Source organism: Pyrus communis, chromosome 9 (assembly GCF_963583255.1).
Source record: "Pyrus communis chromosome 9, drPyrComm1.1, whole genome shotgun sequence".
NCBI lineage: Eukaryota > Viridiplantae > Streptophyta > Magnoliopsida > Rosales > Rosaceae > Pyrus > Pyrus communis.
Window position 1 is genome coordinate 26,879,808 of NC_084811.1, and position 13,896 is coordinate 26,893,703.

Here is a 13,896-nt window from a genome sequence, read left to right on the forward strand (position 1 = left end):
ATACAAATTCATTACTTGACGTGACATATACACGTCACTTGCCACATTAAATGAGGCACAAGATGTGATATGCCTAGCATTTTTCAATTTATAAGGTTTGACTTGGGTGGTTTTGGGCCTGAAATTAACAAATAAAAAAAAAATTTGAACTTTGTTGGCAGCCGAAAGGAAAAGAGGGATCATTGGGACTCAAATTCTCATGTGCACTTCAAACTATCTATATTTAAAATAGTGTCGAAAGAAATTTTTGCAATGCCAATAGTAACATCTTAAAAAGAATTTAATAATTCTAATGGCTCGTTTACTAATCCATAATTCAACTAAGAGAAAATGAATTGATAAGGAGTTTGAACGGAGAGTAGTTAGAATTGAATTCCGGTTTAAATTGTTTAATAAAATCTTTTGAAATCAGAATAGAATTGGTATATAAACTGCTTCCTAATTTCTCTGAATCAGAATCTTTGAATCAGAATGTAAATCAATGTAATTACTAAAACACTCTTAGTTGAAGTATATCATTTTCTATACTAATTTTTCGGCTAAACTTCCCGATTACAATAGTAATTTGTATTAAAAACCTCACTTAAAAATAATAAGAAAATATACCTTTAAACGACAATACTAAATTGCTCGTACCAAGTAATCTTACCAGTATATGCTGGGTCTACCTATACGTTTGTCTTGGACGGATTCGAACGCTGTTTGACGCGTGCTGGAAGGAATTGCTCTGTTTAGACCATCTTCAATGGTTGGGCTAAAAGTTAATTTTTTAAGCCCGAAAAATTTAACTTTTAGCCCAAAAACAACTTTTCTACTCCAACCATTTTACCCTAAAATTTTAGTCCGGAATTATTAAAGAATGAATTTAGGCTATTTTTTTTGTTAAATTAAATTTTTAAAAAAAAATAAATATGTAGACTATCGTAAATTAATTTTATGAACATTTTAATTTAAAAAATTTTAAATTCCGATAAATATTGGGTAGAGCCCACCCCGATTTCTGGGCTAAATTTCGAGAGGAATTTAGCATTGGTTTAGCATTTAGCATTTAGCTCAAAATTTTCCCTTGGGTTGGAGTGCGTTTGGAGGGAAATTTTGGAGGGTAATTTGACTTTTAGCCCACCATTGGAGTTGGTCTTAGGGTGAACTTGGATGATTAAATTTGGGACGTCAAATCTGAATACTTTACCTCCTTTTCTTAAGATTAATCAAATACTATCAAGTACTTAAAATTCATAGGAATTGCCAATCCAGATTGTATCCATAAATTGGTTTGCAGGCAAGTCCTAAACAAGTTTGTTATGCTTCTATTTACCACCTTTCAATCCAACACAAAACAGATTAAGCAATACAAACATACATCATGCTTGTTGGTTGCGGCCACATGTTTTCCAAATATAATTCCATCATTTCGCTCCTACTTGCAGGGAATGGAAGGATTATCCAACTACTCAAAGACCAACTTGTGAAAAGCTCTCAAAAGCTTCACTTGCATTTTTCAGGTATAAACCACATATACACTCAACGAATTAGCAAACAGTCCGTCCGTAACAAATCGATGCAATATAGAGATTTTTTGACCATTTTTCCTGCATAAACAAACCAAACAAACAACCCAAGTTACGCAGAATCCAGCGTCAGTGAAAATTGTCATGTATATGCCTCGATAGTAATACCTCTCATCTATGGTGGTAAGCCGAGACATTTGAGCCCCAGATTATAAAGAATGACAGAAAACTAACACGAGACACACAGTTTCTTACCTTTACATGGCTGCTTGGGAAGGCGGAGGTACGCAGAGTTTCTTGAGTTTCATCCATCAACTTGCGTTTTGGTATGCTCAAAATGAAGGCTGCTTGATCTGCAGTGGCAGCCATAGATGTTATTCTGTAGCCACTTTCCCATCGCCTGTGGATGCCTTCACTTGGGTATACAAAATCAAGCTCCACAACCTTGTATTTTCAAATCAAAATGCAAAAGTGGGCAAATGAGTAATCTTCAAAAAAACAGAAGGAAAATAATTTACAAGTACAAGAATTCTACAGAGTTGACTCGAGTAATAATATACCTGGTCCGAAAATCCAGCATTCCTGGACATAACAACACCCCAGCGATTGCCAGCGGTTGTCATGGATGTTACATGGAAACCTTCTTTCCACTTCTTATTTATCCACTTGAAGGGAAAAGATTCGCTTACTTTGTACGACTGCTGGGTGTATGGAGTACCTATATACAACACCATACAACATAAATCAGTGCTTAGGACAGTGGTCCGTATTACATAAAAATACAACGGTCTCCCATTTGAATATTTCATTTACCAGCACCACATGCAGATGATCAAAATCCATACTCAAGCGTCTTATAACACGCAAAAACATACATTCCCATGTGCTCATTACTATGCCAACTTAAATACAACTCTGTTCACGGGTTCTCATAAGATGCATTGCCGAATTAAGCAGGTGATAAACAACTATAAAGGTGGGAATGAACATAAGTATAACTTGTCACGTGTAGGTGGCTAGCCACTTTTCCCCAACCAGGAGGATGAGGATTTCAAAACGCATATCAACGTTCATTAAAATCAAGTACAGCACTTACTCTATGTTTCATTCAATGTGTTTTCTTTCCAACAATTTAAAACTAAGGTTCAGACATTACAATAATGGATCCAACGGCAATTCTAGAGATATAGAACCTTGACTAATCAAAGCATTCCGATCCACAAACCACAATGGATCCACAAACCAGTTGAGGACAACATCAGAGAAACAAGAGATTAGGGATTCGGAAACATAAGAAATATCACATATTTCACAATTAACCAGTGCCACAAAAGTGTATAATTTAAGCCCACAACACATTTCCATACAAAAAATCAATCTCATAATCATTTAAATATTAATTTCAAAGGTATAAATAAATGCAAACCTTTGGACATAACAACCAAGGAACTCCCATTAGCCGCACCAGCTATTGAACTAATATAGAAATTGTTTTCCCACTGTTCCATGATCCAATCCTGTCCAGAACCAAACAAAATAACAAGGATAAGAAATACTTCAAGATGTGCTTACATTACTAATACAAGATGATCGAATATACTCATTTCATATGCTAACCTTATGCAGGAAGACAGTTGACAGCTCATAAACCTGGGCAGTGAAACATGTCCCAGCATCCATGATTAGGGCCCATAGACTTGATGAAGACGCTACAGAGCTGATATACAATCCATCTTCATTACCCTTATCGACATGCTGATGCAGCCTTGAGTCCGCCACATTGTAGTGATACCTACATGTCCGGTAAGAGGCTTACTTAATATTATGCAAGAAAAATTTATGTGGGGCACCTCCTTGGTGACACACCACTTCACTCCAGAGGTCATTCTAGGTTCAAGCCCAAGCCATGCCCCTTGGTTTCCTTACAAAGAGTGAAAAATACCATGCAAGAAAACAATTGCAATGTACACAACAAATGGGCATTAAGCAATTACACAATGCACACAACAATTGCAATGTACACAACTAAGTCAGTAATTCTTATATACATACACATCAGAAGCATCATTATCATGCATCTCAAGAACAAAATCAAAACAATTTAATGTAGTTTAAGAGAAGTCCATGTATCATTTACATTTTATGGAACTACACTTTAACACACAAGTATCTTATCTTTTTCCATTTTTCCCCGTATTTGTCTTTGTTGAAACTTAAAATACAGGGACCTGATACAAATTGTGACAATATACAAGGGCATAAAAGGTTGTTGTTTCCCTCTAACCAACAACAGTGCAGCTTATCCACTAAATTGATTAAAGTTGTACAGGTCAGAAGACATAGGAAACCGGTTTTTAAGAACCACGACAAACAGAACCAAAAGGTACCAAATAAATAAACAAGTATGAGAGGATATCAATATTAGGTAAAAGATGAAAATAGTAATTTACGGTCACATGCTTTCATTAATTGAAATCTCGTATTTCATATTCACTTTATACATGATTAAAATTTAAACCATAACTAGAAACCAATAAAGAATAATTTATTTAAGAGCAATAATGTTTTCCAATTAGGTAGGCAGCATTATAATTCAGATCAAATTTCAGAAAAAGGTCAGTTAAACTGATACTTAAGATATTTCTAGTAACAGACCACCACCACTTGAGCCAGGGAAACAAAAAAGGAATATCACTGCCAGTTTCCATTAGTTAGCTAATTTGCTTATGCACAACTAGCAGTCAAGATAATGAAAACTATTCTCAAATTCATACCCCTTTTGGGACTGATAAACTGTATAACAACCTTCTCAACGAAAATCAAACATTGAAAATACTTCAACTGCTGCTGGTACCATTTATCAATGTTACAATATGGAAATAATGCATGTTCATATGAAAATGAGAATTATAAAAAAAAATAATGTAGGAGAATTCCACTGCACAATCACATATTAGGGGAAATCAGACTGAACAAATGTATAACTCACCTTTGCTTCATTGGACGACGTGCATTGTACACTGAAATCCACTGGGTAGCAGGACTACCCAGTCGAACTTTCTTCTTCGGCTGTTCATCTTCTTCCAAATTTATAGACATTCTTCCCCGTTTTTGTCCTACCTATTTATGCAGAACGTTGAATAAATAGAACGTTCGAAGAATATCCAAAAAAAGATTAAAGTAGAAAGTTTGGAAAAGTAACCAAAAGCACCTTAAGAGCTCCATCAATTCTAATTGGTCTTAGTGGCAGGCATGGCTCGATCAAGCTTTCAAAGAAGGATATCAACTTTGCATAATTCGGTTCTTCATCAAACTTCATAATTGTAATAGCTTCAAGAAACTGTTTGAATGGGGGAGGACAGAAGCAGCACATCAACTCTGGAGAGGTGGCCATCTTTTTCTTACAAACAAGAAAACTCTTGTTATCCCCCTGTAATTTCAAGCAAAAACAATAATATGGGTTGTTAGCATTATATGAGACCAGAATACAGAGAGCAAAATGCATTTAAATATTAATGTGCATGCCAATGACTCACCTGATAACCCTGCCAGGGTAACCTTCCTTTTATGAGAAATATTAATGTGTATGCCAATGACTCAAGATCATCCCTTCGACTTCCAGTCCGACCTAAATGTGCATGTACACTTGCATACCTTATTGTTCCTCTGCCAAAAGTAGAAATTTCAATATTTATAGGCCATCCGGAAGATGACTGAGCACATGTAAGACCATTGTTCTAACATTACAAACCTGAATATGTCAGGCCTCTGATCATATTCAACATGTTGACCAGATGCTTCCTTCCATTTAGACGCTGAAAACAAAATTAGAATATTTATATAAGATACCTATTAAACACTAAACTTGGAAATAGGACTTACAATAAATAGGAAACAAATCATATATGACCATGCAAAATACACAAATAGTTTGCGTGAAGTTGAGATGAGGAAGCACAAGAGCGGCATACCCAATCCAAGATCAATAAGATATAGTTTCTTCTCATCAGGAGTAGCAGGTTGACCAAGTAAAAAATTCTCTGGTTTTACATCGCCATGCACAAACCTAATTTGAAATGAAAAATCCATGATAAGAACTGGTAGCAAAGCCTGGGGAGGGTTGAAAAGTTGTATACACGTAAGATTATAAGTTCAAGTTTCCAATAAACCTTACCCTTTTAAGTGAAGCTTTTCAAGAATTGATATTGCCTCTACGGCAATGCATGCCACCATATTTGGAGACATCCTGTTGCAGACATAATAATGAATTAAAGGGCCGCATAAACTTTGATGCACACAAGAGATGTTGGGGCATATATTCATATAGGTTTTGCAGGGTGTCCATTGTGTGCATGTGTGTGAGAGAGATAGAGAGAGAGAATGTATCCTACGATTGCCCAAGAGAATTCCAAACATCCCAAAGACTGGGTCCAAGAATGTCCATGACCTGAAATATAATAGACCCATCAGACAATGTAAATGAGTTCGGACTCCAGTCAGACAGTAAGGAACTCCAAATCAAATCTTACCAGAATGTAAAAGTCTCCCTGGCGACCCTTGTAATGAACCCAAGGAATTCCATAACATCCATTTAGATTACTATTAACGTTAAAGAGATGAAAATAACCACAAGAATCAGAAGAAATATTCGAAACATTTCAAGAGTAATGCAGACAAACTTAGAGATAGTTATATGTAATCGTGTAGTAAAATACTGGGGGGGAAAAAACAAAGAATACAAAACTCACTTATAAACTTGCCACTCATAAGGAGGGCCGTAATTGCAACCTTTACTATTTCGGTGTTCGAACTTCAAAGCAACCTGTAAAAAGAATAAAAAAAAAATCAAATATTTGTGATTCAGAAAATAAAAGTTGTAACCAAAAAGAAAATAGAAGTTCAAAAAATCAGATTAGGTACCTCAATAGCGTCAGGTCCTGTCCTATCAGTGCCACCACTAACCCTTCTGCCAACATAAACTTGACCAAAACCACCCTTACCCAACTTCCTTTCTACCTTGTACACAGGAGAGTTACCCACTTGTACCTGCAGCAAGCAACCGAAACGCTTAATTTCTGTATACGCAACAAGACATTTATTAAAGGTACCATTCCTTTTAAAGAGAATGGTTATATTCTTATTTGGCCATCCACGTCACTGGAACAATTAGATTCGGAAACATAGAACTGTTTTTTTGTAACGCTGATGATCAGTCAAATAGGGTATAATCACCAGAGTATTTAGTCATAACAGCTGGTTCTACAATTAGTAGTCCCACATCAATGGAATTAATAATATGTGTTTAAAACTCTAAAGAGACAAAAACGGACCCAATCAAAAGTAGTAAGTACAGGTTATATACCCTATCAGGAACAGGAGTCCCGCCTGCTTCTTCTTCACCTCCCACTATTTTATCCGCACTTCCACCACCCTCCATCGCAATATCTTTATCTGCTACAACGTCCGCACGATTATAAATGGGTTCAGCAGCTCCTAAAGCAGCAGCTTCGGGACGGACCTCGCAAGGTTCAGGGTCTAAATCTATCAACCTAACGCCCCGACCTCTACCAGCTGCAGTCTGCCTAGTGGGTATTGCCGGTGAAGGACCCTTTGCTACAGCATTACCACCTCTTCCCCTACCACCACCTGCTCTTCTCCGAGGTTTATTCTGGGCAGGTAGTACACAATTTTCAGCCTGACCAATTGGTGGTTGTGAGGAAGGCTGAAGATCATCAAGCCGTTTTGATCTGCGCACTCCGCTTCGCAACTCTGGCATCCTCAGCCCATGCAAATCACATTCCACCCAATAATCCCTTCAGGATACTCTGGAACATAAACAACAGGAAAGAAATCACTAAAATTCTTAAACAAAACACAATTTATTCTGAACAAGCATAAAACTGAAACAATACCATGAATGGAATTTTAAACCCCATTGCAGGCACAATCCAGACCATATAATTTTGCTGTATCATACAATAATATACTAAGAACAACAACAAGACCGCAACAACATTGATTGATCGAGAAAATCAAAACAAACACAACAAGAAAAAAAATCCTGTGAAGCTTGCCTCAATTGGTGCCTATAGAGGAAAAGTAGGGTACTGAAACAGCAAATATAATATTAATGGGCATGTGTATATCGCTTGAAAGATCCAAGTTCCAAACGCCAAGCAACAAATGAAAGGCAAATGCCCAAATAATGTTAATAAAATGAATCCGTTCCGATTTTCCAGTTCTGTGATATCTTTTGTTTCTTAATCCTAATCGGTCATTTTTCTTTGGTCAATTCCTAACCAGTCATTAGCTTCAACCTAAAGCACGAAACTTCACCAAACTCAGCATTCCCACAACGATGACTCTGACCAAAAATACAAATTCAGCTACACATTCAACGAATGAATCAGATGAACAAAACGAATAAACATCCGAATCAGATCGATTTGTGAGCAATCAGCACTCCGATCATCGAAACAAAGCAGGAAACTTTGAATACAAAGCGATCATCGAAACAGTTGAAGAAATGAAAAGGCAAAATAAAAAGCAAACAAAAAATGAAGATTGCTCACCGATCGGCTCCAGAAAACGGAGAAAGCAGGAGGAGGATGAGAGGCCGAAACGGATTCAGAAGGGCGATGATCGGTTTAGGGAGCAGATCGTCGTCGTCATCGTCGTCGTCGTTGTGTTGTTCAGTGAAAACAAAGCGACAGAGGCACACACATTTTCCCTTCTTCTCCCTTCTCTTATCAGAAACAAGCTCAAAAAGATTTTTGTTTTTTTTGGTAATGAGAGACTTGTATGCTTTGAGGGCTATAAATAGAGGTGAAGCCCTCACCCTGCCTTGCCTTAAGTACTTTTCTTTTCTTCTTAACAAATTATAATTATTTACATTTTCATTTCATTTATGTTTTTTCCCTCAGAAAATTAAATAACATATTTTGTTGGTGGTGGTAGTGCGTTCTAGACATCTAGTTGAGTGGAGCAACTTAAACTTAAAAATGTGGATCACGGTACACCGTTACAGTAGAGTTCCAATTACGATTATGTCTTTTTTTTCTCTTGATCTCTAGAAAATAAATAGGAGTAGAGTATCATGGATATCTTAATATGTCAAAAAGGGTGAGGTTCCAAATCTCAATTTCAAAACTGATGTGTCTAAAAATGAGCGAAGGTGTGAAGTGGTGTTCGAATAAGCTTCTTGTGTGGTTTTGTATTTTTATATGGGAAAGACAAAGCCATGGAACATGAAAATGTGGCCTTGTAATAACCAAAAGCTCCTTTTTAAAATTATTTTCTTTTCCTTTTTCCAAATTATATGTTATTATTATTCTAAGAAAATATGAGTTAGACACAGTTTGACCTGATCAAATTCCAAAATTACAATTACAAAATCGTGTTATTCTAAAGTTTTTATTTTGAAGATCTGTGTGAAAACTGAATTTATATTTACTGTAAAAGTAAATTAGTTTAGATCAAAAATTTAAAATATTTGACAATTTAATAAATCAAAACAAGAAACTAGTTTCCTGATCATGGATTTTAAGTTAGTTTTGCTTTATTAAGTTGTCAAATTTTTAAATCTTTGAATCTAAACTAATATAATCTTATGGCTAATACATATTTGGTCCCCAAAATAAGGAGAAAGCAGGACCGTACAATTACATGAGTGCTTGTGAGTTTACACAATACTCCTTGCATTGCTTGACCTACTTTTATTTTATTTTATTTCATAAATCATATTTGATTGGTGATAGTCCTTTATTTTATTTTTTACCAACCACACACATATGATATGAGTTGTAGGATTGAGAAGTAATTTCTCTGCCTTCCCCAAATTCCCTAATAAATAATTTCAATAAAACAAAAGTCCCAAATGTAAAATTAGTTGGTTTGACTGGAGGTAACACATGTACACTGGTATAAAGTAGAGCTAAATGTTAAAAGTGATTATCAAGCCATCAGCATCAAGAGCATAAAAATCTCTTGGTCAAATGTTCTCAATATTCACATGGTTTCCTTCTCGAACACTTTCTGTAGTTGTACCAAAAATAACAATTTATCCAATTGTCTTTCTGTTTTTTTTTTTTCAACACACGATAAGATAAATATACACCAAATTTATCTAAATAACAGACGAATGATTCGAACTTAGATGTTAAAGAGAGAGACAGTACGCTGTTTTAACTAATTTAAATAAGCTCAAGAAAATACTAGTTTTTACTCACTAAGCGTTGACTAGTGATTGTAACTTGTAACACATAGTGACATGATCGAAGCTAAGTTATGTCCTCCATAACGATGTCAAATTGAATGGCGCCCAATATGAACCAGAGATCACAGTTTTTAACTGAAATTGGAGTTAAGCTCTGTATTGGAACCTTGCAATCCTGAGCCCGTTGCACCCTTGATCCACGACCAACAGTCATACAACGTGGAGGGAGAGCTTGCAAGAAGGCCCGTCATTTTATGAGATGATCCTACATCATTGATGAAGTTAAAATTAAAATTTGTTTATTAAATAACTTACATACCAAATGACTATTTAAGCCTAACGAAATTTTAAAAGAGAAAATCTGCATGCATTAAGAAAAAAAGAAAATTAATGAAAATTACTTAAAAACTTTGAGTATTAACGATAAGGATAAAATAAAGGGTAAAGTGAATAGTACCATGATTGACTTTTTAGTGTAAAAATATGATTTTTCATTAAAGTGAACAGTACGGGAGTTTTTCGTTAAAAATTTATTTATGATGAGGCAATCCAATATCAATCTTAAATAGTAACAATTTTTGAATTATTTTATGTAACTCGTATAGATGAAGCTAAAGGAAGCCAACATGGTGGATGAGAAACCTAATGTTCAGCACCAAATGACACTACCGCAATCGTTCCAATGGGCTCTTAAACCAACCAAAAGACGAAGGAACTCATACAATTATCTTATTTCTATTTACTTTGCTTACCATGTGATCAAAAAGGATTTGAAAGTGGTAAGGAGCTTGTTTCCCTTACCTTATGAATGAAGAAGCCAGCATTGGGAGCTTTCCCTCCCGGCCCCCCCCCCAACCCCCCCCCGGCCGGGCCCCGAAATGGGGCTCTGACTCGGCTCGTGGGATTAGTCATTGCCTACGTACGGGATACCCCGAATTCTTCCAAAAAAGATTTGAAAAATTCAAGGTATTATGCGCAAGAGAGAAAAATGATCCCCAATTGGAGAAATCCCAAAATCATTAGAAAACGAAACCAAAAAGCCATAATTGACACAAAGTGTCAGGGATGCAAAGTAATATTGGAAAATATATACGAGGTATATTAAGATAAATTATAATTTAAAAAGCGAACGGGGGAGTTGGTTTAGGAAATGTGGGTTGCGGTTTAGAAAAACAACGAGACCAAATCAACGCGTTGTTTGTTCATCATATTGGAATATCATCTTCATCAAAGGGAAAGCTTGATTAAGGAAGAGGGCATCTAACTGACACAGAGGGAAGGCAATGGCATCAAATTCAGCAGCTCGAACCCCGCAACTGAGGAAAGACTCAGTGACGAAGCGGTGGGTGATATTCTCACCCGCCAGAGCCAAGCGACCTTCCGACTTCAAATCCAAGTCCCCCATCAACCCCAACTCCGACCAACAACAACAGTGCCCCTTCTGCATCGGCCACGAGCACGAGTGCGCTCCCGAAATCTTCCGGATCCCGCCCGACAATCCGGACTGGACAATCCGGGTCATCCAGAACCTCTACCCCGCCCTCAGCAGAGACATGGACGTCGTCTCTGCTCAAGACCCGTTACACCAGAATTCCGATTCGGGTCCGGGTCGGGTCGTGATCAGTGGGTTTGGGTTCCACGACGTGGTGATTGAGACCCCTGTTCACTCCGTTCAGCTTTCCGATTTGTCGGCGAGACAGATCGGCGAGATTCTTGTTGCGTACACGACGAGGATCCGGCAGCTTATGATCCACGATGTCATCAGATACGTCCAGGTTGGTTTCCGGCCTTCCACTTTTTAAGAATTTCGAGTTTAGTTTATTTCTTATTAATCAGTAGAATTCTAGTTCTATATGGACTTTACTGCCTGGTTTGCATTTGGAGATTTGGGTCTTTCTAAAAGCATAAGCCTTTAAGTAAATGTGCTTTTGCAGGCAGGGGTTTAGCCAAGTTGGTTAGAGCAGTCGAATCTCCCTCCCCGTAGTTTAGAAGAATTTAGTGTACTCATCCTATATTTTGTAAAAGGAAAGAAAGTGTATCTGAGTCCGTTTTCCATTTAAGCTGATTTGTTGTTTATGTTTGAAGGTGTTTAAGAACCATGGTGCTTCAGCTGGGGCATCAATGAGCCACTCTCACAGTCAGTTAATGGCACTTCCAATTGTTCCAACTGCAGTTGCTGCCCGACTTGACAGTATGAAGGAGTATTTTGATCAGACTGGGAACTGCAGCGTTTGTGAATTCAAATCTTCAAAGGATCTGTTGGTTGATGTTTCAGCCCATTTTGTTTCAATTGTACCGTTTGCTGCTACATTTCCATTTGAGATATGGGTTATTCCTCTCGATCACTCTCCTCATTTCCATGAACTAGACGCCGACAAGGTATTTAAACCGAGTTAGCATCCTTTTTATTCTGAAATATTAATTAGAGAGCATAGGTATAATTTTGGTAGAAGTGTGTAAATTTGGGTGATCATCACTTAAATTTTGCTACTTTCATCCTGCAATGTGGATAAACTGTTAGCTGGGTTTCTTGTTTGCAACAGTTATTTGCACAATATGGGCCTCATGACCATCTGTAAATACGGAAGGGTTTTATATTATAACAGCCAAGTTTTGAGAAAAGAACATATTATGTGAATTAAACATCAATGGCCGGGAGTTGCTTCCGGTATTGTAGTAGAGACTATAATAGGGATAGCATGACGTTCAAATTTTAAGGGTTTAGGACTTTGTCTTTGTCTAGAAAACAAACCTGAAAAGAATTGATCTGAAGGAGGCCTAAGGAAATTAGATCTTCAAAGATGCGCTCAAGGGTATTATTTTAGCTGGAATCGTTTAAATTTGTAGCACTTAGAATTCTGCATATTGATATTGCAGTACTAAATAATTGGCAAAACATTTTTTTCTTGTAGTTTAATATGTGTGTGGTACCGTAATGTAAAAACTTTTATTTGTCGTAACACTCGTAGATGGCGCATTCAACGCATCTGATGATGTAAATATTTTCATTTCAATGCATTTATTGTTTGCTTAATAGCTATATGCAACTTTGCAGGCAGTTGACCTTGGAGGGCTCCTAAAACTCATGCTTAGGAAGATGTCTTTGCAGTTGAACAATCCGCCGTTCAATTTCATGGTTCAGACTTCTCCTCTTCGGGATGGTGCTTCACAGTTATCTCACTCCCATTGGTTCTTGCAGATCGTACCTCAATTAGGTGTTGCGGCAGGGTTTGAAATTGGAACTGGGTGTTACATAAACCCAGTATTCCCGGAAGATGCTGCAAAAGTTTTGAGGGAAGTAAAAGTCTCACCTTCGGTATGAAGGTCTAAGAAGTCCGGTAATATCATATTCATACCTTCTTTTTAGAAGAAATTGAATGTGAGAACCATTACTAATTTCTACGAGAAAACCAATGTGTTATCTAATTGTATGAGAAGCTTATGGTATTTGTCTATTTGATCAAAACACATTGGTAATAACCCTTATTTTATTTTGTCTTATAAAGAATAATGATAATAAAATGTATATTAAGGTGTGTGAGGATTTCTTTCGCCAAAAAGGTTGATGTGCAAGAGTTTTTAGCCTTTTTAGCCAAAATGGTTCAACATCTCATTTTGTTCACTGAGATTTGAAATCGATAAAAGTAGTTCCCAGTTTGTCTAATATTAATCATTTTGGTTCTTCCGCGAAAAATTCTGTTAAATTAGGACCTAAATGACAAAAATACCCTCAATTTAATAAATAATGGGTTAAAATGATGTATTTTTGTCATTTTGTTCTTATTTAATGGAGATTTTTTATGGAAAGACTAAAATGATTGATGATGGATAAACTTATGGAATTAATTCTACTGATTTCAAATCTCAAGGACCAAATTTAGGAGTTATGTCAATGTCAAAGGCTATAGAACCATTTTGGCTAAAAAGCCGAGTTTTTATTTGTTTAAAAATGGGGCTCAAATCAAAGAATAATTAGCGTTGCAATTCTTCTCCAAAGGGAAACCCCACAACTTTCATATTGAAGATACTTGGTTTATGTAATCACAACGGTTTTTATTCTTCGTCTTCAGCAATTATCATTACGGTCTAATAATATTTCTTGTTCTGTAAAAATTAACTTAAGAGACACTCACATCCTTGGCAAGAGGTTTGGCTTATCTAGCTCTTGGAAGA

General features: G+C 36.6%; 2 protein-coding genes across 2 annotated transcripts; one reads left to right on the plus strand and one right to left on the minus strand.

The window, feature by feature from the left end:
- Positions 1-1,177: 1,177 nt before the first annotated feature.
- Positions 1,178-8,310, minus strand: LOC137744921 (casein kinase 1-like protein HD16). Its single transcript, XM_068484738.1, has 17 exons — positions 8,081-8,310; positions 6,871-7,333; positions 6,429-6,554; positions 6,257-6,330; positions 6,038-6,107; positions 5,900-5,955; positions 5,683-5,754; positions 5,480-5,574; positions 5,260-5,323; positions 5,045-5,174; positions 4,720-4,938; positions 4,498-4,628; positions 3,126-3,300; positions 2,935-3,025; positions 2,069-2,226; positions 1,764-1,952; positions 1,178-1,589 (listed from the first exon to the last, which is right to left on the minus strand). The coding sequence occupies exons 2-17, from the start codon at positions 7,282-7,284 to the stop codon at positions 1,530-1,532; spliced, it is 2,124 nt and encodes a 707-aa protein (XP_068340839.1). The 5' UTR covers positions 7,285-7,333; positions 8,081-8,310; the 3' UTR covers positions 1,178-1,529.
- A 2,526-nt stretch (positions 8,311-10,836) lies between these two features.
- Positions 10,837-13,249, plus strand: LOC137745365 (ADP-glucose phosphorylase). The gene is made up of 3 exons (XM_068485312.1): positions 10,837-11,498; positions 11,809-12,102; positions 12,779-13,249. Exons 1-3 carry the CDS (start codon positions 11,007-11,009, stop codon positions 13,043-13,045), a joined length of 1,053 nt encoding a protein of 350 aa, XP_068341413.1. The 5' UTR covers positions 10,837-11,006; the 3' UTR covers positions 13,046-13,249.
- Positions 13,250-13,896: the final 647 nt, after the last annotated feature.

Excerpts from the sequence above, each read along its gene's own strand:
- LOC137745365 (XM_068485312.1), top strand. The coding sequence starts at position 11,007 with ATGGCATCAAATTCAGCAGCTCGAACCCCGCAACTGAGGAAAGACTCA. Across the intron at positions 11,499-11,808 it reads ATGTCATCAGATACGTCCAG|GTGTTTAAGAACCATGGTGC; the intron begins GTTGGTTTCCGG and ends TTATGTTTGAAG. Across the intron at positions 12,103-12,778 it reads ATGAACTAGACGCCGACAAG|GCAGTTGACCTTGGAGGGCT; the intron begins GTATTTAAACCG and ends GCAACTTTGCAG.
- LOC137744921 (XM_068484738.1), bottom strand. The coding sequence starts at position 7,284 with ATGCCAGAGTTGCGAAGCGGAGTGCGCAGATCAAAACGGCTTGATGAT. Across the intron at positions 5,575-5,682 it reads GAAAAGCTTCACTTAAAAGG|GTTTGTGCATGGCGATGTAA; the intron begins GTAAGGTTTATT and ends ATTTCAAATTAG. Across the intron at positions 4,939-5,044 it reads TACCCTGGCAGGGTTATCAG|GGGGATAACAAGAGTTTTCT; the intron begins GTGAGTCATTGG and ends TTGAAATTACAG.